This window comes from Acomys minous, assembly GCF_964271855.1.
Source record: "Acomys minous genome assembly, chromosome: 2".
Lineage (NCBI taxonomy): Eukaryota > Metazoa > Chordata > Mammalia > Rodentia > Muridae > Acomys > Acomys minous.
In genome coordinates this window covers 14,537,181-14,560,910 of record NC_140484.1, presented here as the reverse complement: position 1 = coordinate 14,560,910, position 23,730 = coordinate 14,537,181, and the positions used below count along the sequence as shown (strand labels likewise).

At 58.5% G+C, this 23,730-nt stretch overlaps 2 protein-coding genes across 6 annotated transcripts; one reads left to right on the top strand and one right to left on the bottom strand.

The window, feature by feature from the left end:
* The first annotated feature begins 371 nt into the window (after positions 1-371).
* Positions 372-8,040, top strand: NFKB2 (nuclear factor kappa B subunit 2). Of its 3 annotated transcripts, none has more exons than XM_084748982.1 (23): positions 372-805; positions 1,947-2,043; positions 2,297-2,378; positions 2,508-2,548; positions 2,776-2,874; positions 2,955-3,106; positions 3,349-3,455; positions 3,543-3,701; positions 3,972-4,076; positions 4,195-4,280; positions 4,369-4,507; positions 4,658-4,783; positions 4,886-5,095; positions 5,189-5,330; positions 5,679-5,793; positions 5,885-6,098; positions 6,252-6,421; positions 6,543-6,645; positions 6,775-6,926; positions 7,045-7,114; positions 7,309-7,481; positions 7,583-7,694; positions 7,772-8,040. In XM_084748982.1, the coding sequence occupies exons 2-23, from the start codon at positions 2,023-2,025 to the stop codon at positions 7,894-7,896; spliced, it is 2,703 nt and encodes a 900-aa protein (XP_084605108.1). In that variant the 5' UTR covers positions 372-805; positions 1,947-2,022; the 3' UTR covers positions 7,897-8,040. The 3 variants fall into 3 exon arrangements, with proteins under 3 accessions (XP_084605108.1, XP_084605110.1, XP_084605109.1); XM_084748984.1 differs by having other exon boundaries at positions 374-805; positions 7,775-8,040; XM_084748983.1 differs by lacking the exon at positions 372-805 and having other exon boundaries at positions 1,882-2,043.
* A 63-nt stretch (positions 8,041-8,103) lies between these two features.
* On the bottom strand, positions 8,104-23,726 carry PSD (pleckstrin and Sec7 domain containing). Of its 3 annotated transcripts, none has more exons than XM_084748954.1 (18): positions 23,589-23,726; positions 22,672-22,727; positions 20,804-21,541; positions 20,439-20,541; positions 19,678-20,032; positions 18,565-19,005; positions 17,243-17,437; positions 17,006-17,086; positions 16,721-16,833; positions 16,106-16,164; positions 15,929-16,018; positions 12,515-12,558; positions 10,770-10,960; positions 10,620-10,690; positions 10,376-10,533; positions 9,883-10,027; positions 9,324-9,467; positions 8,104-8,960 (listed from the first exon to the last, which is right to left on the bottom strand). In XM_084748954.1, exons 3-18 carry the CDS (start codon positions 21,455-21,457, stop codon positions 8,730-8,732), a joined length of 3,075 nt encoding a protein of 1,024 aa, XP_084605080.1. In that variant the 5' UTR covers positions 21,458-21,541; positions 22,672-22,727; positions 23,589-23,726; the 3' UTR covers positions 8,104-8,729. The 3 variants fall into 3 exon arrangements, with proteins under 3 accessions (XP_084605080.1, XP_084605081.1, XP_084605082.1); XM_084748955.1 differs by lacking the exon at positions 23,589-23,726 and adding an exon at positions 22,972-23,540; XM_084748956.1 differs by lacking the exon at positions 23,589-23,726 and adding an exon at positions 23,277-23,540.
* Positions 23,727-23,730: the final 4 nt, after the last annotated feature.

The following is a 23,730-nucleotide window of genomic DNA, read 5'->3' as shown; positions in this document are numbered from 1 at the left end:
CATCTGCGGTGGATGAACGGCCTGAGACTCCTAGACAAACCGCTCCCCCGCCCCGCTCCCCTTTTTATTTTATTTTATTTTGCTTCCTTTTTCCCCAGCGCACTGGTTGTCCAACAAGTCATCCTGAAAGTCTGGGCCCTAGAGAACCCTCCACTTACAGAATAAATTTTAGGTCCAGAGAGTTCCCTCCTGAAGCCATGAAACTAAAACAGTTGACCCTAGAAGTTTCCTTGCGGCTCCAGAACGGCCGCTAGATGGTGATCTGGAGCTGACCGCAAGAGTAACCGCCTTTCTCTTTCCCCGCCCCCCCCCCCCCCTTCCCAGCTTCGCTACCCCTCTCCAGAGTGTGACCAGAGTATCCGGACTGACCCCGGGGTTCCCCGGTTTGAGAGATAGGCAAGCTCTAGGCGCAGCAAGAACCAAATGGCCCCGTGGACTCCCTAGCTGTCCGGGGCAAGCCTGGAAGGGTGCAGAGATCCAAGCCGCGCCCCGCGCTGGGTCTGCCGTGTCGCCTCGCCTGTCCCCAGCAGAACTGGCGCTCGGTGACACCCCGCGGCCAGCCCAGGGCGAGCCTTCCCCGTAAGGGGTGCGCCTGCGTCGCTCCGGGTTGGCTACAAGAGTCCAGGAGTTAAACTTTCAGCCAATAATAAAGGGCATGGGGAGTGACGCACAGGAACGTCATGGGAATTCCCCCCCTCGGGGGGCCGAAAGGGGCTTTCCCGGCTGGAGCCCAGTAGCTGGAGAGGAGCAGCGACCGGTCCAGGGCAGGGCTCGGAAAGAAGTCGGAATCAGAGCCGCCACCGCGGTGAGTGGCCGGGTTCAGATCCCCGAGTGACCGGGGAATGGGGAGGGAGGGTAGGGGAACTTTAGGTGACAGTCTGGGGCTGGACGTCACCCCCCAGTGAGCGCGCACACAAACAGAACACCCAGCTACAGATCGACACGTACGCCTGCCTGCTCTTATGCTGGCCTGCGCACAGCCGGCCCGGGTGTCAGCCCCGCGCGCGCACACACACACACGCCGGCAGAAGCGCACCTGTGCACTGGAGCCTGCGCACTTCACCTAGACGTGCGCTAACGTATGCCCACACGGAACAGGCTCAAAGACTCACCTGCGTGGACGAATGCTCACTTACTTGCACGTGCATGCTGCCACCCCTCGCACTCACCAGACACACAAGACATTAGGGCTGAAACGCATATTCCTGTAACGGACAGGCGCGTATTACACACGGGTGTGGGGCTGGAGTCGCAAGGGGGCAGGAGGTGGCGGGTTGCCCGGCCACACGAGGCAGGTGCAGCGGGAGAATCCGAGAAGCTAAGATGTTCCAGAGTCGCTAGAGACCGTGGAAGGGGAATCTCCTTCCCAGCCCAGCGGCCCCGATCACATTTTCTGGGCAGCACCCGGGAGGCCCCAATGGAAGAGCCCCCGCCTACGGGCCATTCGGAAAAGAGGCCTCCGACGGCAGGAACATCCCCGCAAAAGCCCCTGAGTGAATCAGCCGTGTCCTCCACGCTAGCCGAAAATCCCAAGATTGCTCCAGGCGGCGGAGTGGGGGCGAGGCGGGTTAGGCGCCCCGACTAAGACCCGGGGGGCTGCGGCCACAGCCGGGGAACCAGGAACAGCCTAGGCCTCCCGCCCCTCCCGCCGCGGGGGCGTGGCCCCGGCGTCATTTCCAGGCCCGCCCCCTCCGGCTCCGCCTCCCCCTGGTATTTTCGGGACTTTCCTAAGCAGCACTAACTTTCTGCCCCTTCCCCGGCCCAGCCCCGCTCCGGATCTCGACCTCCACCGGATCTTACCCGCCACACCCGGACGGGCGGCCGGAGGAGATCAGACCCTCCCCCTAAATCTGCCCCCCCTTCTCCTCCCCCCCCATCCTCTCGCCCACCCCTATCCTGATCTCACCCCCCCCACCTTCCCCTCCCGCGTCTCTCTTCACCTTTAGGCGGGCGTCTGAAACTCTGGGAAGCCGAGAACCAGGGCCCGAAGCCGCAAGACACAGCCGGGCCTAGCCCAGAGATATGGACAGTTGCTACGATCCAGTGAGTCACACTGCCTGGCCCCGAAGGCGGCTGCTGGTGGCCCCTGTGTCTGCTTTTCTACGGGAAGCTCCTCCACTCCTCTCCTGCTGCTTGTCTTCAGATTGTCTTAGCCTGTCAGTCTGTCCTGTCTGCAAAACTCTGCCCAGAAAGGCGCTTCCTCGTGGCTTGTGGAGCCTAAGGAAGACTGCTGAGGGCTTAGAGCCTGAAGGAGGAGGGCCTGGTTCAGCTTCCACCTTCTCTGTCTACAAACCAGGGTCTGGATGGCATCCCCGAATATGATGATTTTGAATTCAGCCCCTCCATTGTGGAGCCCAAGAATCCAGTTCCAGAGACAGGTCAGTAAGTCTTGAGCCTCAGCCCCACCCCCACCTCCCACCCCCCGAGTCTCAGAACCTGGAGGAGAGTGAGAGCGAGTGTACCCCCTGCTTAGAGACCCTGGCTCAGCAAGGCCCCTCTGTTTCCAGCTGATGGCCCCTATCTGGTGATTGTGGAACAGCCCAAACAGGTGAGTGAGCAACAGAGGTGTGGATGGCTTCAACTTTGGGGGACGACGAGTTGGGGTAGTTAGCTGCTGGTTGGATGGTTGCTTGCTGCTAGTATGTTGCTGGCGTATGAGAGAGTGGTCCAGAAGAGACACTGCTGGTCATTGTGGCCAGCTGATGGCCAGTGGTTGCCTGGCGGAGGGGGCGGCTCTCCTGATCACAGTTGTTTCTGCCACCATGGAACCTTCAGCGAGGCTTCAGATTTCGATATGGCTGTGAAGGCCCCTCCCATGGAGGGCTGCCCGGTGCCTCCAGTGAGAAAGGCCGAAAGACTTATCCTACTGTCAAGGTGAGCTCAGGTGATGCTGGAAGGGAGGCTAGGGGACAGTGTGTCCAGGACCACTACTGACGATCCTTTGCTCTTCTCAGATCTGTAACTACGAGGGACCGGCCAGGATTGAGGTGGACCTGGTAACGCACAGTGACCCACCTCGTGCGCATGCCCACAGTCTGGTGGGCAAGCAGTGCTCAGAGCTGGGCATCTGTGCTGTGTCCGTAGGACCGAAGGACATGACTGCTCAGTAGGTGTCCCCTTTCCCTGGCCCTCAGAGGGATGCTCACTGCCTGCCAGCCTAAGGTCTCAGCCCACCTGGGTGACTAGCAGACAAAGGGGAGAGATTTGCTTTGGTCCCAGAACCCCAGGCAGAGCCTGGCCACTGTGCCGGGTGCGGGTAGGGCTGCCTCAGGTGGAAAGAGCTGCGCCTACTGACGAAGCCGAAAGAGCTGCGCCTACTGAAGAAGCCCTCTGATTTCTCCTCCCCAGATTTAACAACCTGGGTGTCCTGCATGTCACCAAGAAAAACATGATGGAGATTATGATTCAAAAACTGCAGAGACAGCGGCTCCGCTCCAAGCCGCAGGGCCTTACAGGTATGATAACAAGGGCTTGTCAGGGAGGTGCTTGGACAAGAGCAGGGGAGAGGAGCCCAGAGCTCACGCCAGGCCATGTCCACCCAGAGGCCGAGAGGCGAGAGCTCGAGCAGGAAGCCAAGGAGCTGAAGAAAGTAATGGATCTGAGTATTGTGCGGCTGCGCTTCTCCGCCTTCCTTCGAGCTAGCGACGGCTCCTTCTCTTTGCCCCTGAAGCCAGTGATCTCCCAGCCCATCCATGACAGCAGTGAGTGTATTCTGCGCGGTGCCAAGTGTGAGAGCCCGAAGGTGCACTTGAGATACCTTCAATCTGTGGCGGTTAACCTGGCTCTGCCCCACGTGAGATGAATGGTCTTAAGCAAGCGTGAGTGTTGCTTCTGAGGTGGTGAATGAGATCGCTGCTTTTCCTGAGCTGACATAATGACCACCACCACCACCCCCCTCAGCACCCCCCCACCCCCACCCCCCTCACCACCGCCAAGCCCCAAGTCCCATCAATGCCCCTCCCACCTTATAGAGTCTCCAGGGGCCTCAAATCTGAAGATTTCCCGAATGGATAAGACAGCAGGCTCCGTGCGCGGTGGAGACGAAGTTTATTTGCTTTGTGATAAGGTGCAGAAAGGTGAGCGAGGGTGGGGGGGGCGGGTGGGGATGGGGGGAACATTGGCCAGGGCAAGTTCAGAGTAAATGCAATGGGCCTGCAGGTTTTCTCTGCGGCTAAGCTTCCCTTTTCTCTGTAGATGACATTGAAGTCCGGTTCTACGAGGATGATGAGAACGGATGGCAAGCCTTTGGTGACTTCTCCCCCACGGACGTTCATAAACAGGTAACTGAGGGACTAGGGCCTGGCCCGGAGACAGGACTGTGTGAAGACCTCACTGACACCCTGTCTTTTTCCCACCCTCCGCCCCCAGTATGCCATTGTGTTCCGGACACCGCCCTATCACAAGATGAAGATTGAGAGGCCTGTAACCGTGTTCCTGCAGCTGAAACGCAAGCGCGGGGGAGACGTCTCCGACTCCAAACAGTTCACCTACTACCCTCTGGTGGAAGGTGGGGCGGGGCTTCAGGACTCTCTCGGCCGGCTGGGTAGAGCGAGGCAGGCCTAGAGGTGGCTGCTGGGAGCCAGCTGGAGAACTCTAGGGTCCGACCCATGTATTGGATTTTAATACCTTATTTCTCTCCCACTCCACCCCACCCCAGACAAGGAGGAAGTACAGCGGAAGCGGAGGAAGGCCTTGCCCACCTTCTCCCAGCCCTTCGGGGGCGGATCCCACATGGGGGGAGGCTCTGGAGGCTCCGCTGGGGGTTATGGAGGCGCTGGAGGAGGTAAGCGGGTTCCAGTGGCCGAGAGAGGGGTGAAGGAAATAAGAGGAAGTCAGAAGAGTTATCTGGAAGAGCTGGCACTCACAGCCCTCTCCATGCTCACAGGTGGCAGCCTCAGCTTTTTCACCTCCTCCTTGGCCTACAGCCCCTACCAGTCCGGCGCTGCCCCAATGGGCTGCTACCCCGGTGGAGGGGGCGGGGCACAGATGGCTGGCTCTGGGCGGGACGCCGATGATGGGAAGGCGGCGGAGGAGCCAAGCGCGCCCTCCCAGGTCCCCCAGGGCGAAGAGCAGGCCCTCGACTCGCTGCAGCGAGGTACGTCTTAGGAACGCTGGAGGTGGGTGCGCCCCGGGCTGGGGAGCTGGCCCGCACTCACGCGCCCTCGCCCCCCCCCCACCCCGCCCCCAGCTCGCGAGTACAACGTGCGCCTGTTCGGTCTGGCACAGCGCAGTGCCCGAGCGTTGCTTGACTACGGCGTCACCGCGGACGCGCGTGCTCTGCTAGCAGGACAGCGCCACCTGCTGACAGCGCAGGACGAGAATGGAGACACGTAAGCGGCCCGAGAGCCTGCCATGGGACCCTGGGGTCTCCTGGTACCAGGTTTAGAGGCTGAGGCAGTAGAGGAATCTACAAGGAGAGGAACCCTAGAGTCGGACAGATCTGGTCTCAGGTCCTCGATGTTTTCTAGTTGTGTTCAAAATATTTATTCTCCCAAACCTTCGATTTTGGTAGCTGTGATAGGGCACAATGGCAAGGTGTGACAAAGGATTGAGATGGTGACATTCAGGGATCACCAGGCCCCAGTGAAGGAGAGCATGGAGATGTGGAGTTTTGAGGGCAGATGAGGGCAGAGGGTGGCCGGGTCTCTCAAGCCAAAGCCTCGATATCCAACCCCCAGGCCGCTGCACCTGGCCATTATCCATGGGCAGACTGGTGTCATTGAGCAGATAGCCCAAGTCATTTACCATGCCCGGTACCTTGGGGTCATCAACCTCACCAACCACCTGCACCAGGTAAGCGACAGCCTTTGATGAGCCGTGAGGGGTTGAAGGCAGGGAGTCCTAAGCTAGAGTTGGGTTGGGCTCACTGCCTTCCTCCCTTCAGACACCTCTGCACCTCGCGGTAATCACTGGGCAGACAAGGGTGGTTAGCTTCCTGCTGCAGGTGGGTGCAGACCCCACCCTGGTGGATCGGCATGGAGACTCGGCTGTGCACCTGGCTCTCCGGGCAGGCGCTGAAGCCCCAGACCTGTTGCGGGCACTGTTGCACAGTGGGGCCCGCGCTCTGCCCCACATATTGCACATGCCTGATTTTGAGGGTAAGTTTCCAACGTCCTCCAGGGTTGGGGACAAGGGCCCTCCCACTTCATGTCTGTATGATCAGTAGACACGAGTGGAGGTCTCCTCGTTAGAGTTTGTCCGGAGGCCACCTTGGCTATCAGAGCTGCAGGCTGAGTGTACTGTCTCTCTAGGACTGTACCCGGTACACCTGGCAGTTCACGCCCGGAGCCCTGAGTGCCTGGATCTGCTAGTTGACAGCGGGGCTGACGTGGAGGCAGCAGAGAGGCAAGGGGGCCGAACACCCCTTCATCTAGCCACAGAGATGGAAGAACTGGGGCTGGTCACCCATCTGGTCACCAAGGTGGGAATAAAGACTGGGAGGGATGGGCCAAGGATTGGGGGGCGGGGACCAGGAATGGTGAAGAGGTGTGTGGGAAGGCTTGGCTAGTTGGACCATGCGGGTCACTGCTTGCACCCCACAGCTCCGTGCTAGTGTGAATGCTCGGACCTTTGCTGGAAACACACCCCTCCACCTGGCAGCTGGACTCGGATCCCCAACCCTCACTCGCCTCCTTCTAAAGGCTGGTCAGTTCTGAGCTTAGTGTGAGAACAGGGCAGGAGAGAGAGAAAGGGGACCCTCCCAGTCCCTCATTGGTCAGCCCTCGGTGTGGGAGCCACCTCTAGTCTCTTCTGATGACTGCCTCCCTCCTTCAGGGGCTGACATCCACGCCGAGAACGAGGAACCTCTGTGCCCACTGCCCTCACCCCCTACCTCTGAGAGTGACTCGGACTCTGAGGGGCCTGAGAGGGATACCCAAAGAAACTTCCGGGGCCACACCCCTCTTGACGTCACTCGCAGCACCAAGGTGAGGCCGTCCTTGCAATAGAAGTACTGAAGTGGGCACTGGCCACCTCCTGGGCTTGGAGATGTGGGCCAGATCACGGCCTTAAGGTCTGGAATGACTCTGCACACCATCTCCCCAGGTGAAGACTCTGCTGCTGAGTGCTGCTGAGACCGCCATGGAGCTGCCCCTGGCCCCGCCCAGCCCCGCAGGTGAGGTAGCAGCAGGCATTTCCGGTCCCCAGCACCTCCCAGTGGCCTGGGTTCCCTTTCTCTAGTCTGTCTTCTGCCCAATCCCCAGCGACCCCTCTGCCTTGTCTGTCAGGTTACCAAGGAGAAAGGCTGTCGAGGTCTGTGCCCCTGCCCGCCTCTTAGCTGACTCAGAAGGTCTGTGTTTATCTCCTCAGGGCCAGGGCTGTCACTGGGGGATGCGGCTCTGCAGGGCCTGGAGCACCTACTAGATGGCCCAGAAGCCCAGGGCAGCTGGGCAGAACTGGCGGCGCGGCTGGGGCTGAGAAGCCTCGTGGACACATACAGGAAGACCCCCTCGCCCAGTGGCAGCCTCCTTCGTAGTTACAAGGTGGGGCAGCCTGTGCCTTCCCAGAACAGAGTCCCCTCCCCGCAAGGCTTTCTACCCCACCTGGGAAACATCACTCAGACCTCCTGTCTCTTTCTTATCAGCTGGCTGGTGGGGACTTGAGTGGTCTGTTGGAGGCCTTGACCGACATGGGTCTAGATGAGGGAGTGAGGCTGCTGAGAGGCCCCGAGACCCGAGACAAGCTGCCAGGCACAGGTAAAGGGACGAACTTGGAAGGTGCGTCTGATTCAAGGGTGGGGAGGCCTGAGGCTTGACTCCCCCCTGTTCCCCAGCAGAGGTGAAAGAAGACAGTGCCTATGGGAGCCAGTCAGTGGAGCAGGAGGCAGAGAAGCTGTGCCCGCCCCCAGAGCCTCCAGGAGGGCTCTGCCATGGGCACCCCCAGCCTCAGGTGCACTGAGTGCTGCCCCTCAACTTCTTCACCTGGGTCCCTCTGTACAGCAACCCTGCCTAACCGGAATCTTATTTAACACCCCAAGCCCGCAACTCAGTGGGCCAAATAAAGGAATCCTACGGGAGGGGAAAACCCCTTCCCAACGCACGGTACGGCAACCCCAATGTGATGCCCGTCCCTGTCCCTGAGCCAAAACAGAGAAGGAGCCCAGCCAGCAATTCAGAGCAGTTTTAATGAGGGCGGAGGCTGTACAAAGGGCAGGGCCCACCAAAGGAGGAAAGCAGGCCGTGCCACCCCAGCCTATGGATGGGGCTTCAACATGGACACCTTCCTCTGTCTCTGCAAAGAGAGAGGTGAGCCCTTGGGGAGAAAGAGGGGGACCAGCTCAGCCCCAACTCCTGGTCTCTGTCTGAGCCAGGCCCCAGGACGGAGGGGTATTGCTGGTGTCAGGGTGGGGTGGTCTCAGCAGATAGCGGAAACTTTATCAGGCCTCCCCCACAAAAAAAAAAAAAAAGAAAGAAAGAAAGAAAGAAAAGAAAAAGAAAAGAAAAAGAAAAACCCCCATCAAAATTTAGGGGCACGGGCCCCTCCCACCCTACCCACCCTTCCTGTACGAAAAAGTGCAAAACATTATCACAAAAAGGGGGTCTCTGAAAGGCCCTTAGCCTAGGCTCTGAGGCCCCGCTCAGCCCTGCCCTGCCCCGGACACCGCGTCCGGCGCGGTCGGGCCCTGGGCCAGGAGGCCCTCGTGGGTGGCCCGAGGCTAGCTGAGCTCAGGCAGGGCCACGTCTTCATGCAGGTGCCCAGCAGGCACTGCCCCCATTGCTCCTGCTCCCTGCTCAGGGCTTTGGCCTTGTACTGCCTGCCCCAGCCCGGGCATCTGAGCCAGGACGCTGAGCCCGGGGCTGGCTGGTGGGGTTGGGCTGCAGTGAAGGACTGGAGTGAGGCAGAGGGCGTCCATCCTCCGTGCTCCCAGCCTGGGCCAGTGCTGCCTCTATGGCGTCCAGCTCCTCGCTGGCTGCCTTCATCTTGACTCGAAGCAGCGCTGCATATGTGCCATAGCGGGATTTCTGGGACGGGAGGCCAGGAGCAGTGAAAACCTGTACGCCTCCTCTGGCCCTTCCCACCCCATCACCCAGCCAATTCCTAAAAAGACATTTTTGAGAGGTTGGTGACCCTCCCTGGGCTCTTTAGAACTGCCTGTAGCGACAGCTGACAGTTCTGTAGCCTTTACTAGGGCTGGAGGCGTGGTATTAGTAATGGATATGACCCCGGGAGATGTGGAATTCAGCCTTGATTCCCCAGAAGAGAAAAATGAAGACTCAGGGATCTGTCAGTCACCTAGCTGGGGTCCATGCTTGGGTACCGTCCCCTTATCCCCAGCTTAGTCCTGTGTGGGGGACAGACACCAACACCTCAGGCAGGAGGCTCACCTCAAACTCCAGGTAGGCCTCCTTCTGCCGCTGCTCCTCGGCCTCCTTGCCTCGGGCTTTCTTTCCCAGGTGTGCAGCCCGGTGCTCTCGCAGCTCACTTGCCATGGCCTTCAGCTTGGCCTCGTGAGTCCTCACCTGCTCCTCCTAACAGCCAGGGATGCCTGGTCAGGGTCAGCAGTTCACAGGCCCTTCGTGCAATTATTATTATTTTTTTTTATGGCAAAAGGTTTATTTGAAGGAAAAGAAGGGTAGAGGGCCTGCGTGAGCCATGAGGGCAGAAGGAGAGGGGGGGAGACAGAGAGAGAAATAGAGAGACAGTGGAAGAATATAGGAGACACACAGAGGGGAGAAACTGGGAGAGAGAGGGGGGGGGGCTCCCCAGAGAGATGGAGAGAGAGCCCTTCGTGCAAATTTTAGCAAGGGCCTAGATTTCAATCACCACTACACCCCTCCTCCTGTGACCCACATAGGACTGTACAGCATGCAGCCTGGAGTACAGCTTAGCGCCCTGTCCCATTCCATCCACTGCCAACAGGGGGACCGAGCATTTGGGGACTACCTGGGAGAGGCGGGTGGCGGCACTGGGCAGTAGAGGGCGGCTGAATTTCTTCTGGGAACTAACAGCAGCTGGGAAGGGGGGTGCAGAGAACATAGCGGCCACCACATTGATGCGAGTGATCCATGACTGCATCTGCTCCAAGCTCCTGGGGAGACAGCATAGGTCCTGTTCCGCCAGTCCTGACCTGGAGTGTGGTCGTGGTTGTGTGTTTTGAGATAGGGTCTCAAGTATCCCAGATGGAGCCCAGACTGGCCGTGCTGACAAAGCTGACCTTGAATTTCTGATTGTTTTGCGTCCTAAGTGCTGGGATTATAGGTGTGCACTACCAACCAGGCGTGGCAGGTACAGGGCTGGAGATTGAACCCGGGACCTTCTGGATGCTATGCAGTCTCTCTACCAACTGAGCTATGACCCCAGTCCATGGAGTGAGGTCATACAAGGAAAGAGGGATCCAGGGAGCAGGGTCTGGAATGGGTAAGAATAAAGCACTCACGGAGCCTGGAAGAGGAAGACGCGCCAGTCAGCGGTGCGCAAGTAGAAGACGTGTGGTCTTTTGCTGTAATCGCTGGCGCGGGTGGCCAGGGCGTGGTGGATGCTGATGGCGTTCTTCAACTCTGCCTCAGAAAGAGCCTTCCCAGGCTGGTACTCCTCCTATGGGGGTGCCCATCTTGTCCTGCTCCAGTCCCACCTACTCCCCTCTGCCGAGGCAGCCCCGCCACCCACCCCTGGGCCCGCACCTTCTGCAGGTAGAGGATCATGCCCTTGAGGATCCCGTGGAAGCTCTTCCAGCCCCGCTTGCCACGAGGTGCTGGGGAGGGAAGGCAGGTCAGGGTGGCCTGAGGAAGGCCCGCTCCCATCCATCCCCCGGCCCCAGCACAGCCACGTACTCTTCCTGCAGTCAGGATCTGCGTGCACCTTGCGCACCAGGGCCCCGTGCTTGTAGACGGCAGCCCCGGGCTCGGGAGTCAGGTCCAGGAAAGGGCTGGAGCTGCTGCCACTGCCCCCGCTCACCCTCTTGATGACCTTGGGGTTAGGGTCGGCCAACTCAGACAGAGATCGTCTCAGCTCCTCCTCGTCTCTGCAGGTGTGATTGTTTTAGAGGGTGCTGGCTACACAGCCACACATACTTTCAACCCAAGCTTCTGCCCCTCAACTGGAAGCTCTGCGGTCTCTGAAGTAGGGCTCCTCCAGGCTGCAGGTCTGTGTCCTCCCTGAGCTGAGTTCCATCCCCACACCGTGCCTGTGAGAGCTTCCCCAGCGCCTGTGTCTGCACACACCCAGTGCTCACACTTTTCCCCTGGACAGACCTAACGCCAGGCTCTGCTCACAGTTCTTGGTCACTCACTGCCACAAGGAAGAGATGAACTGGGCCTTGTGGCTTATGCCTGCAGCAGGACTGCCACAAATCCACGCAGCCTGAGTCCCTGCCTCAAAAATCAAAAAGTGGCCGGGCGTGGTGGCGCACACCTTTAATCCCAGCACTTGGGAGGCAGAGGCAGGCGGATCGCTGTGAGTTCGAGGCCAGCCTGGTCTACAAAGAGAGTCCAGGACAGCCAAGGCTACACAGAGAGACTCTGTCTCGCAACCCCCCCCCCCAAAAAAATCAAAAAGTGATGGCTTTCTAAGGTTCCTTCCACCTCCCCCACCCCTGCCCTTGCCAGGCATGTTGGCGCACGCCTTTAATCCTAGTGCTCAGGAGGCAGAGGCAGGTGCATCTCTGTAAGTTCAAGGCCAGCCTGGTCTACCAAGTGAGTCCAGGACAGCCAGGACTACACAGAGAAACACTGTCTCAAAAAACAAACAAACAAACAAATAAATAAATAAGACCCCACGCCCCCAACGTCTTCCTTTGTAAATCCTGTCAGACAGAAAACTCAGATTCTCTCTTGCTGCCTTGCTCAAGAATTTTCAATGGCTCCATTGCCTCCTGCATGGAACCCACATTACTTCTTTCCCAACTCTCTCCTTTCCAGCTACCCCAGCCAGGCCTGTGACCTTGTATCCCCGTTGTCCACACTGACTTCAGCCACACCTTTGTTTACCTTCATACCCACTTCCCCCCTTATCTCCTACAGTGCACTGCCTGGCTTCAAGGCTTGCCTTCAGAGGGCCTTTCCTGGTCCTGTCTGCTGCCCCCCACCCTCTAGTCCCCAGGGCACACTGATCCTGAGTCTGGCTCAACAGCACCAAGTACTGGGTCCCACTGGTGTTTAGACAAGGGCTCTCTCTCAGCCTGGGGTCCCAGAGACTAAGCTGGACCTTTTCCTTCAGACAGAACCCTTCCAAGACAAAGAGAAAACTTGATTCCTTGTTGTGTGGCACTCCAAGGTATCCTAGCGTTAATCTGCTTTCTTCTCGGGCTGCCAGGGCCTCCTTCTGTGTTTCAGCACACACACCAGCCACCTCAGCCCAGCTTGTCATAACAACAGTGCTGGACACAAGACAGACCCCCAAGTGTAGGCAAGTGTAGGCAGGCATTTCCAAAGAAGGAAATGAGGTAGCCTTCCTGCGTCTTGGGGGCCTCCTCCCTCCCTGCACCCGCAGGCCCGGGTTCTCGGGTTCTCGGGTGTCCCCAGGCTCCCCCTTCCTCATGCCCCAACCCTAACCCCTATCAAACAGCCCCAGCACTCACATGGCCCATTGCAATTTCTCATTCTTGATGGAGCTGTACAAGGCCTGGAGAGGAACAAATCAAGTGGTGTGGATTAATCTCTTGTGGGGAGGTACACTGTGCAGCCCAGTGTCAGAGCTCAGAACCTTCCCTGCTTACTTGGGAGAGGAAATGGAACTAAAAGAAGGCCATAATGACCACAGTACTGAGACCCAGGCTCATCTCCAGCACTGAAGCTGCCTGACTTGGGCAGGCTTCTATGAGGAGAGCAAGCCTCGCAACATATAGGGGAAAGTGGCTAGTCAGCACAAGAAATCCTGGCCCACAGCTGGGGCATAGTAACTGCCGGGTGCTATGACCTCAAGGGGCTCTCCCGCTCAGAGCCTGGTAGGAGAAGCACAGCCCTAAATGGAAGCTGAGAGACCAGGCAAAGAAATCCTCCCCCTCCCCCCACCATGTGTTCTGGCCTGGTTCCACAGCATAAACCCACACAGTGCAAATCGGGAAACGGAGGCTCCACGGCAGGGTATTTGATCCTTTCACCCTCTTTGGCTCTCAACTGCAGGACAGAGTGAGCCTTCCCCGCGACTCCAACAGCACCATCAGGCCAGATGCCGAGCAGCTCTGTGCTCTACCCACAGCCGCTCTTCGTACTGCTACATGTCAGCGCAAGACTAAAGCGGTAGTTTCAGCTTCCAATTACTGTCCACCCCAAACTGTGGGCCCTGAAGCCAAGCACTTCCCCTCGGTCTAGTGGGCCTGGGAACATCTGAGGGCCGTGCAGAGACAAAAAGAGGAATTGGCCTTCAGGAGTGGTGTACAAGACCCCTGTGCTTGGGGATAGCTTAGAATACACCAGAGACTCCAACTGTGGGGGCGCTTCTGCCAGCCTGTCTGTGAGTGGGTGTGTCCCCAGCATGTGCGTGTTTTGCTGTGGGGCTGTGATGCTGCCTGCGCGTGAGTTGGGTGCAGTGGTGACGTCGGTGCCTTGCTGGTGCTGGGACACAGCACCCCCTCATTCTCCAACACACCAGGCTCTGCCTCTGATGGCCCCCGTAGCCATGCACTCCATACCTGCGCAACCTATCTACAGGTAGGTGCACCCCAAAGCCTCCACCCCACACTACACACACACACACACACACACACACACACACACACACACACCAGACTACTCAACACACAGCTCCCAGCACACCTGGACCAAACCCAGCAGGGTGCAGACCCTGAATCCTCTCACTCTCCAGAGATCCAGACAGGAGGCTAGAGTAACCATTAAGATCCAACCTGCAACCCTCGTCTCCAGGCTCCTCCTCAGCACCACCTCTGCCTACAACCACACCTTCCTTCCTCTGAAGGCCCTGTCGTAGAGCCCCGTGTACTGTTCCTATCTAGAAAACCCTCTGCACTCAGAATACTATGATTGGTTAGGCAGTTCCACCTTGGCCCTCCCCCACAGCCCATGTCCACCTCTAGCTGTCCAGGAGTTCCATCCCTGTTGGGCTCCCCAACCACCTTCATCCCCACTCATGCCCTCCTCGCTCTCTCACTCCCTGTCTCTCCTGCCTCGGCACCTCCCTCAAGCCGCCCCCTCGCTCGCTCGCCGCCCGGCCCGGCGTGGGCCGCGGGCCCCACGCCCTCACCGCCTTTTTCTTCTTGCGGCTCTGCAGGCGGCTGACCACCAGGTCAGTGTAGAGCACGGGCTTGAGACTGCGTGAGCGCTGCGGCCAGCCGTAGCACAGGGTCTCTGCGCCGCGGTGGGTGCGCCCGTAGCGCACAGAGCAGAGCGAGCGCGAGCGCAGCCGCCCCGCGCTGCTGTGGATGCTGTTGACGCCGATCATGCTGGCCCGGCCGCCGTGCCGCGGCCCCCGGCCATGCCCCCGCCCGCCCTCGGCCCCGGCCCGCCCGGACGGCCGCGGACGGCTCTCCGACAGCCGGCGCGAGCGCCCGGCCCGAGCCCGCCGGCTCCCACCGACGCACGGAGCGCTCGGCGGCGGCGCCGTGGGCTCCGCAGCTCCGCAGAAGGAGGGGGCGCCGGCGGGAGGGGAGGGCGCGGGCTGGGGCGGGGACGTCGCGCGATGGAGCAGCACGGCGCGAGCCCGGCGCCGTGGGGAGGGCCGGCGGCCAGCGGGGGCGCATGCGTGGGGGCTCGCCAGGGGGGCCGAGCCCGTGCGCGCGGTAGGCGGCTGCGGGCTGTGTTCAGAGCACCCTTCAGCGTGTCAGAATTGGGGGCAGAGGGAACGAACCAGTCGGCCTGCTCCGCTACTCTCCCCTTCCACCCCTGTGGCCCTGTGTCTGAGACTCGTGGGCCAGCCTTCGAACCGTCATGACCTCGTCCAACCCATAGACAGATGTCCCAATGTCCAAGCCAAGGCCATATGCCACCGAGGTCAAACTTCCAGACGCAAGGATTCCCATTCACCCGAGAGTTACAGATGTACACCTCAAAAGGTACCATCTACAGCGGACAAACACCCTCTACTGTCAAAGGAGACAAAGCCAACTGAAAGATGCATACCACGCTGCATCATACACAAATACCCAGACTACACCCAAAGCACAACCACCTCAAGTCCTTGATTCACAGACATTGGCAAACACACATGACTCTCGCAGACACCCCAGCTCACTGACACCTTGATTCACAGCGGACGCCACAGCTCAGGTACATGCTCAAATTCAGGTGCCCAATGTACCCCATCCTAGGACCTGTCCTGCGTTGTCACATGTATAGAGTGGCCCAGAGACCCCCTTCTTCAAGTTAGCTCAGGCCTCCCTAACACTCCACCACCATCGGGAGCAGGGAACTGCGAAGACAGGGTCACACCGCCCCCTCCCACTGGCACCTCTCCTTCCTGGCACTGGGGGGCAGGACCTGCTTCCAAGGGAGCCAGAAGAACAGTATACAGCCCCAGTATGTGTGCTCTGGATGACAGAACCTAGGAAAAACCTTTGCGCCTTCTCGGACCCCTCTACTCAGGCTCCTTCCTGGTCAGTGGCGCCAGAAGGATCTTTGTGGCTCATAAATAAACTAAGGTAGAGAGAGAGCAGTGTCCCGGTGCCCACCCCAGCCCCTCACGCCAGCAGAGACTCCTCCCTTCCACCCTCGGTGAACACTGGAAGGGAACGGAAGAGATCAAAGACAAGAGTCCAAGACTGCCTTGCTCACGTGCTTTCCAGAACCGGCCCCCCTTTCCCCTCTCTCAGGAATGCATGTGATTGTGCGCATGTGCGGTGAGAGCCTGCCTGTGGGGGCTGGGCGAGGGGGCGGTCCCCAAGCTGAGTCACTAGAGCCCAGGTTCCTACCGCCTGAGCTACCCAACAAGTGCCAAGTCCCAGCCCTTCCCTCCCTACAACCGTGCTGCGGAGCAGACACTGTATCCTTCCCTTCCAGCATCGTCTAAGGGCTGAGCGCCCTCTCTTCCCCGCCCCAACCTTGAGCAGCTCCCTGGGGAAGTCGCCGCCATCATTGAGGCCTTCCAGGTTTCCGATGAAGTCCCCACAGGTCATGCGCTTCCCAATGTTCTAAGGGAGGAAAGCAGAGGGCTGTGAGGCCTCCCAAGCCTTTCAGTTTCTTGTTTTCCTGCCCCCACTTGCCATGCCCCAACTCACGTGGCCATGGAGATCTGTGTTGAGGAGCATGAGGGCACAGGTCAACGTGTGCGCGCCGTCTAGGGGAGAATGGACGTCAGCCTCAGCCAGCCTTCCAGGGGACCCTTTCCACAGCAGTCCATCACGACCCACCTCCTTTTGCACCCTTTGGCCTCTACACTTTCTTACCACTGAACTCTGCGAACCCACTCCATCTCTCCTCCAGCTCACTTCTGATCTCTGGTCCCCCCTTCCCTAGTGCCCAAGTTGCTGGGGCAGTTGCTCCCTGCCTGTCCCCCAACACTCAGTTGGTTCCATGCACTAAACAAAAGCAAACTGCTAGACATCACACCCATGCAGAGCAGAGCCAGTCAGCACTGAGGCCAAGCCTGGTTCCTGCACATACACATGGAACAACGTCCATGCAAACACACCTTCACCTGCCTCTCAAAACATACGTGACCTAGCCACGTGCCTACCACACAGACAGCTCCACACACGTAGCTGTATTTTTACACTGATGTGTGTGCACATGCCTGCAAACATGTACAATCGTTCCCTCTTGCACAAACACTTGCTCCTGTATATGTGTGCCTCCCTGGCCGGCTGGGCCAGCCCTGCCCCCCGCCTGCTCACCCTCTGAGGACAGGGCTTCAGGATTGCACTGGAAATACCGCTGGGAGAAGTGGGCCAGCACACGCTCCCGCTCCTGGGTCTCACCCATTAATGCCAGCTCCTTTAGAAACACCCTAAGGGGGGGGGGGGGGAGATGATGTCACCCTCTACTCAAGATCTACTTACCAGGAAGTCCTGGTCTCTGAAGAGTGATGTCAAGACAAACTTAGAGGACACAAGCTGGAACCCCAATACCAGCCAAGCCTGGTCAGCAGGACCTGCCCTCAGAGAGGGCTCAACACCCACCTGAGAGCTTGATCCAGAGTCATGCCCGTGAAGACAAAAAACTTGAGATACTCGCCAGCCACCAACTTGCTGAAGTCATTGCTGTGGGCAGGGCAGACAGGTAGGGGTCACAAGGGGAAGTGTGAAAGGGCCAGCTGGGCATTGCCTAGAGACCTCAGGCATTAACTGGAGAGGGTGAGGTGGTGCCCCGGGATATATTCCTTGACCCTAGCCTCAGTCCCAGCCCAGGGGCATTACTTCTTGCCCAGATGTCGGGCCACGTCGGCCTTCCTGAAGCCATCAAGTCGGTATAGCCTCTTGGCTAGGCGCTGCGCAGCCTCCAGATCAGCTTTCTGTCCATTGGACAAGGTGTCTGTGCTTCCCAGGGCTAGCCGCTCTGTGCTGTCCAGCTCTGAGTCTGAGTCGGACACCAGCTGACTTAGGGGTGGTTCACTGCCAGGGTAGAACAGTGGCTGAAGGGTGGGGCAGAGCTCTTGGGTACCATACAGACCCTTCCTTTGCTCTAGACCCAGAAACTGGGGAATGGCTAGGGGGGTGTGGAAAGGTCATTTTCTTTTCTTTTCTTTTCTTTCTTTCTTTCTTTCTTTCTTTCTTTTTTAAGGGAAGGAGATTGGCTAGCCTTCTCTCCATCTGCCTACTTCTCTCCTGTGGAAGTTCTGTTTCAGATCTAACCCACATCAGTCTTACTGCTGGGGAGCCCTGGCTGTTCCTCAAAGCTCCCAGGGGCCTAAGTGTGCTCTTCAGCATAGAGTCCCCATCTCCACCTCTGCCCACCTCCAGACAGCCTTCTCTCTGCACACACACTCCTGTACACAGGCACCCAGGTATAAATGGGTGCTGGGGAAGAGTGAGGTCAGGCAAAGATCTGAGAGCAGTAGAGATGGGCACCTTCTGTTCCCTTCACTTCCTGCCTTTCAGAGGGCTCCCCTTCATGCCCCCTGATACCCATAGAGAAGATATCTCTGGGGTTACAGTTTTGGGGGTCAGAGTGTACCCCTCATCCTCTTCCTCTCCTTCCCCAACTCAGCTGCTCTACTCGCAAAGCCACCTGTCACCCCAGAGACAGAGGCCGGAAACTCCTGGTTGCTAGGCAACCCTGTCTCCCTGGCCACCCCCTCCTGTTGCCATGGCTTCCATGACTGAGAGGGTAGCAGCAGAGGGGAGAGCACAAAGGTTAGGCTATGAAAGGACATTCCTAGAGCAGGGTGAGACACAGGCTCTTGGACAAGCTGGTGGAGGGAGGGTAAGGGAGGGGCTGCTGGCTGCGGGTCTAGCCGGGTGGGGAGTGAGAGGCTCATTTGGAAAGGAGAGGGCCCTCCAGGAGAGAAAGAGGACGTTCTCAGGGGATTCTTCCATCCTGAATCATGGTTTCTCTAATCACTGGATCTGAGCCCAGGGAAGGAGCTACAGGGGGCCAATGGCAGGAGGCCTCCAAACAGGAAAACAGACATCTGTTAACCACCCGCCTTGGTGGGAAATATATAAACTACTTCCTCATTCTGGGGCTCTGTTCCTGGCGGCCAGGGGTTGGGGGCTAACCAGTCAAAGAAAACACTCACCTGCCCAGGGGTGCTGTCCCCAGCCCAAGGCTATCCTCAGAGTGGGAGGGACTAGGAAGCTCCCTCCTTGGGGCCAGCGTGGTCCCAGCATCTGACTCCTCTACCTCCCTTCTCTGGGTCCAAGGACCATCAGCAGCAGAGCTGGTACCAGAATCTGGTTCAAGAGGGGCAAGCGGGGCAGGTGCAGGTGGGTCGGGCCGGGGAGCTGGGGGCTGGGGAGGCATCTCAAAGGTGAAGAAGGGGCTCTGGGTTGGGCCAGGTGAGGCCAGGGCCTCCAGGGAGGCAAGGCTGCTGTAGGAGGTGCCCTTGGCCCGGTGTGACTCCAGGATTGCTTCAAACACACAACTGAAAGAGTCAGGCCCATCCGCCGAGGGACTGGTCCCGGGTAGAAAGGGTACTGGTGACTTGAGAAGCCCAGAGAGAGGCAGGTGGTCCCCTGGCCTGCAGAGTCAGGGAAGATGTCTGATCACCACCAGGACCAGGCCTTGGCAGGGTTTCACTGAACTCTCGCTGACTGATCCAGGGGTTACCACCCCCTTTCCATACATCCAAACCCCTTAAGCAAGAGTTGGAGTAGAGGGCCTGTGGAATTCAGGGCTTCTGCAGTGTCCTGGCCCTGCCCACCCGCAGCACCCAGGCCCCCTCCCCCCTCCCTACTAATCTAATCTCCCTTTCTCCTCCTTTCCCCTGATCCGCTTCCCTCCTGCCATCCCTTTTCTATTTCTGGCAACATCTTAGGAGATGCAGCTCCAAGCTGCAGTGGGGCGTGAGACAGAAAGGAAAAGGAAAAGCCCCCACATTTCTACACTTTCCTGCCAGGACCCAGGATCCAACCCATGCTCCCATGTCCTTAGGATGGCTTCCCCCTGGTCCCTAGTTTGGCCTCCAGCTTCTAACTCCTACCTCATGTATGTGGCTGCCCTGACTCCTGCCTTGACAGTGCCCGTGCATCCCAAATATTCTGCCAGGCCTCAGCCCTCTGTCGACAATCTCCTTCCCACACTGCCCATGTCTTCCTGGTCCTCACAGCCTGGCTTCTTCCCTACCCCAGCTCCTTACTAGGGTTGGTAGGAAAGAACAAGCCACTTCCGTCCCCCCAGTGGTCCCACTTACCGGGCCCCCTCTGAGGCCTCAAACACCTCATCATCAACATCTTCTTCACCGCCTGCTTCGTCGTCTTCATTGCCACTGCCTAGGCTGGAAGGAGGCCCAGGACACGGGCTAGGCCTTGAGGCGGGTGGTTGGGCAGTGCCGGTAGGGCCCTCAGAGCTGGGCTGACTCTCAATGGCAGAGTCAGCCTCCTCTCGCTCGGCCAGCACCTCGTCGATGTTAGTCTCTCGGTAGCACCTCAGGGGCACCTTGTCCAGGTCTGTCTCGGAGTACTTGGCTGCTCGCCCCACAGCCACCCCAGAGCCTTGCTTGGAGCCCACCCCATGTGATGGGAGGACTTGCTCTGGGGGCTTAGCACCTGTATGCACACATATCCAGGTCAGGAGGTCATCTGTGCTAGATGGCTTCCCCACATAGGCTGGAAACTCTTTCATATCTAACTACTACGTCTGCCACACCCTTCACTTGATCCAAATGCCTTCAGAACTCACCTCAAATCAAGCCCTTATCAAATAGCTATGAAGGAAACTAGACTTTCTTCTACTCCTAGGATGTAGTAACCCTTGATATCTTGCCACCTAGCTTTCTCTGAAGCCCAGCCCAAGCCTTAGGACAGATGAGAAAGACTGGAGCCCAGAGAGACTTTGGCTGACTTGGGAGCCCAAGGGAGCCCTGAGGAAGGTTTGAAGGGTGCCTCTGTGCCAGGACTCAGCTGCTGTGGAGAAGGCCCTGCCCTCCTCCCCTGGGCTAAGTCCACCACTTACCTGAGCTGGGGGGGTCCAAGGAGCCATAGAAGAATTCCCATTTGGCTCGAGCGATTCTCTGGGCATGAGAAGAGACTTCCCGGGGGGAGGACCAGGTGTCCCCCTGAGCCAAAGAGGGAGTGAAAGGCACAGGACCCCAAAATGAAAGCCAGACATACAGGGACACAGGAATATGGAACAGCAGAAGGGAAACCACACGGGACAGAGATGAAGGTGCAGGGACACAGCGACAGAGGGCAAGAAAGCTGATTTAGGACATTAAAGGATTTGGGTGACATTGAGACAAGCCTCAGTCCAACAGGAGCTGAGCTTTGTCCCCCAGCTAGGGCACTAGGGCTCCAGGGAGCCCGAGGCAGATTGCATACCTGGTTTAGGAATCCAGTGTCTGAGGGTCCTCGGAAGTGCATGGCCAGGTGCTCGGGGGTCCCTCCCAGCCCATTGGGGAGGGAAGAGTAAAGGCCATCAGCCCCAACGTGAGGTGGGATCAATGGCCCACGGGAGGGGTCCCGGCTGCCTGGAAGAGCAGAGCCTCCTCCAGCTGGGAGTGGGTCTGATGTGGATGCCTCTAGCCGCAACTTCCGGTTGTAGCCAGGTCCAAGGGCTGGGGTGGGCCTGGGGGGAGAAACCCCACCCAGGTCCCAGCTCCGACTCAGGCCTCCAGAAGCGGGTAGGCCATTCAGTGGCTTCACACTGGCCTTCTCCACAAAACGGAAGATGACCACAGAACTCTGTGCCCCTGGAGGGGGCTGCCCAGTGGGTGAAGAGGGTCTCCAGGGTGAGGGAGCCATACGGGGTGAGGGGGGCCCTCGAAGAGGGGTACAAGGTGCTGTCACACGTCCCAGATCCCGGCCTCGAGGACCTGGACCCGCCACTCGTCGTATTAGGGATCCTGTGCTGCCATACATGCTGGCTGGGGGACTTTGAGGCACTGGGCCTTCGGGGAGCCAGCGACGAGGACATCGTGGTGGGGAGATGGCACAGTCGCCTTCTGAGCAGAAGCGCATGGCACCCTGGGCCATGCTGGGGCTGAGGGGTCAGGCTGGGGGGGCAGGGATGGCGAAGCCAGGCAGGGAGTGAGGGGGCTGCATGCTCTTCAGACAGGCCTGCAAGAGAGGAAAGGGGAGCATTGGTGGGGTGCGTAGGAGGCAGAGAGGCAGAACAGCAGAGACAGTGATGGGAAGGTGGGTCTGGCCTTCTAAGGTCTAGAGACCCAGCCTAGGAATATGGGATCACCCATCCTAACCCCGGGGGTTCCTTCTATGGAAACCTTACAGGGAAAGGACCATCCACTCAGTGGGCCTCCAGCTCCCCTCCTCCTGTCTGGGAGCCTTGAACATCACTTTAGGAGGAAGGAATGAGCTAATTCAGTTCATTGAGTTCAGTTCTGGGGCAGTTGGGAACTCTCTCTTGGGTGGAGGCTGGTACCCCATCTTCTGGCTCACATGGGTCTGGGCCCTTTATAGTTCCACTTATTGGGGGGGGGGCTCACTTAGAAAAGGGAATCTCATGCTTCTTGGAAGGAAAGCGAAGAAAAAGAGGGGTTACATAGGGACGAGGAAGTGTTGAGAGAGGAAAGAGGTGAGAAGAAAGGCCTGAAAAGACACCCCTAATTTCAGACCATAGATGTGGAGTGAGGAAGATACCAGTATATACACACACAGGAATTCATATACACACATGCAGGACAGGATATCAATATACAGTTAGCACATTCATAGGCAACACCCTCCGGTACACACAGACACATGCGGTACTGCTCACAGACACACCCTCATGCACTCACAGTCATAACAAATATGTGTATAATGGGAAAGCACATGCTTGTTTTACACACACCACCAAACAGGAACACACAAAGAGGTACCCAAAATACAGACAGGCTCTCACCATCTGATACACAGAGACAGGTGTATCAGAGACGACCTCGTCACAATCATAAACAGAGATGCATATTTGCACACACAAAATCAGAGACACATTCTCTTCTCCCCCACCCCACCTCCCCCAACCAGGAGCAGTTCTGGGCGAAGGGGTTGCACCACATCCCTCTCCCCTAACTCCAGGGGTATGGCATATCTTGTCCAGCCCAGGAGGGACCATAAAGAAAAACCGGGCCTCTGATGGCAAAGCAGGGTAGAGAAAGCACCCCTGCCAAACAGGTTCTAGAAGCTCAACAGGGGCCTGGACCTCCCCTGTGCAGCCAGCCCCTCCTCCAGGACACCCCAGTACTCACCGCTGCTCTTTCGGAGCTGGAATTGAAGAAAGGTAGAGAGGCTGGGCCCTGTTCAGCTGTGAAAGCAGCACGGCTCCCGCTTGCTCCAGGCCCGCCCGCCTCTCAGTCCCTCCTCCACCCCTCCCCACGCTCTGCTCAAGCAACGCTAATCCCCCCCCACACACCCCTCCCTTCTTTCCCAGGGCCCTGAGTCCCAAGGAATGCCACCCTCTAGCCACTATCTAAGACTCACACCAGAGGAAGGGGAGAGTGTAGAGAACCCACCCCCAGTTCTGTTCCCTAAACCCTCATATGCCCCACCCCATTCGTGTTCAGTTCTCTCTCGTCCATCATCTCCTGAACCACCCATAGGGTTCAGCCGCACACGCCTGTCCTGCTCCAGACCCCACGCGTGTCCCTAGGAGGCTGCCACATGACCTGTTACATGCCACACGCGCTCCCGCCCCCACAAGCACGCGGCCACGCAAGGCACACGGTACAGGAGTACACCGGACCCGCCCCCTAAAACCAGAAGACCAACTATGGAAGGGACATCAACCGAACGCAGTCTTAAACACTTCAGGGGTCTGAACCCCAGATTCAGGAGTCCTGTCTTGACCACCCACCCGGAGTGCAGAGGAAGGATAAGTCAGACTCCAGGAAGAACTTCCTTGCTGCCTAGGTTAATCGTCCCTCCTTTTCAGGGGCGAGAGTTTAGAAGGGATGACCTCGAGACTGAGAAGCACAGGCAAACCTTGTGCCCTTGGCTAGGGTGGAAGAGGGTCTGGCTATTTTAGGAAAACGCCACACGAGTTACTATGGCAACTACTGCTTTGGAAGGCCAAGACCGGCAGGTTATGACCTGGGAAGGAAGAGAGGGTCGGTTCGGGTGGTCAGAGGGTGTGAGGACGCTCGAGACGGGGGTGCGCGGGGCTCACCGCGGGGAGGGGTGGCGCGGGTTCCGCGAGGTGCTGAAGGGGACAGCGCCAGATTTGTCGTAATGCGCAAGCGCAGAAGCGCGAACAAAGGGGCGGGGGAGGAGGCGCGCGGCCGGAGGTGGTGCGCGCCCACGTGTATCCT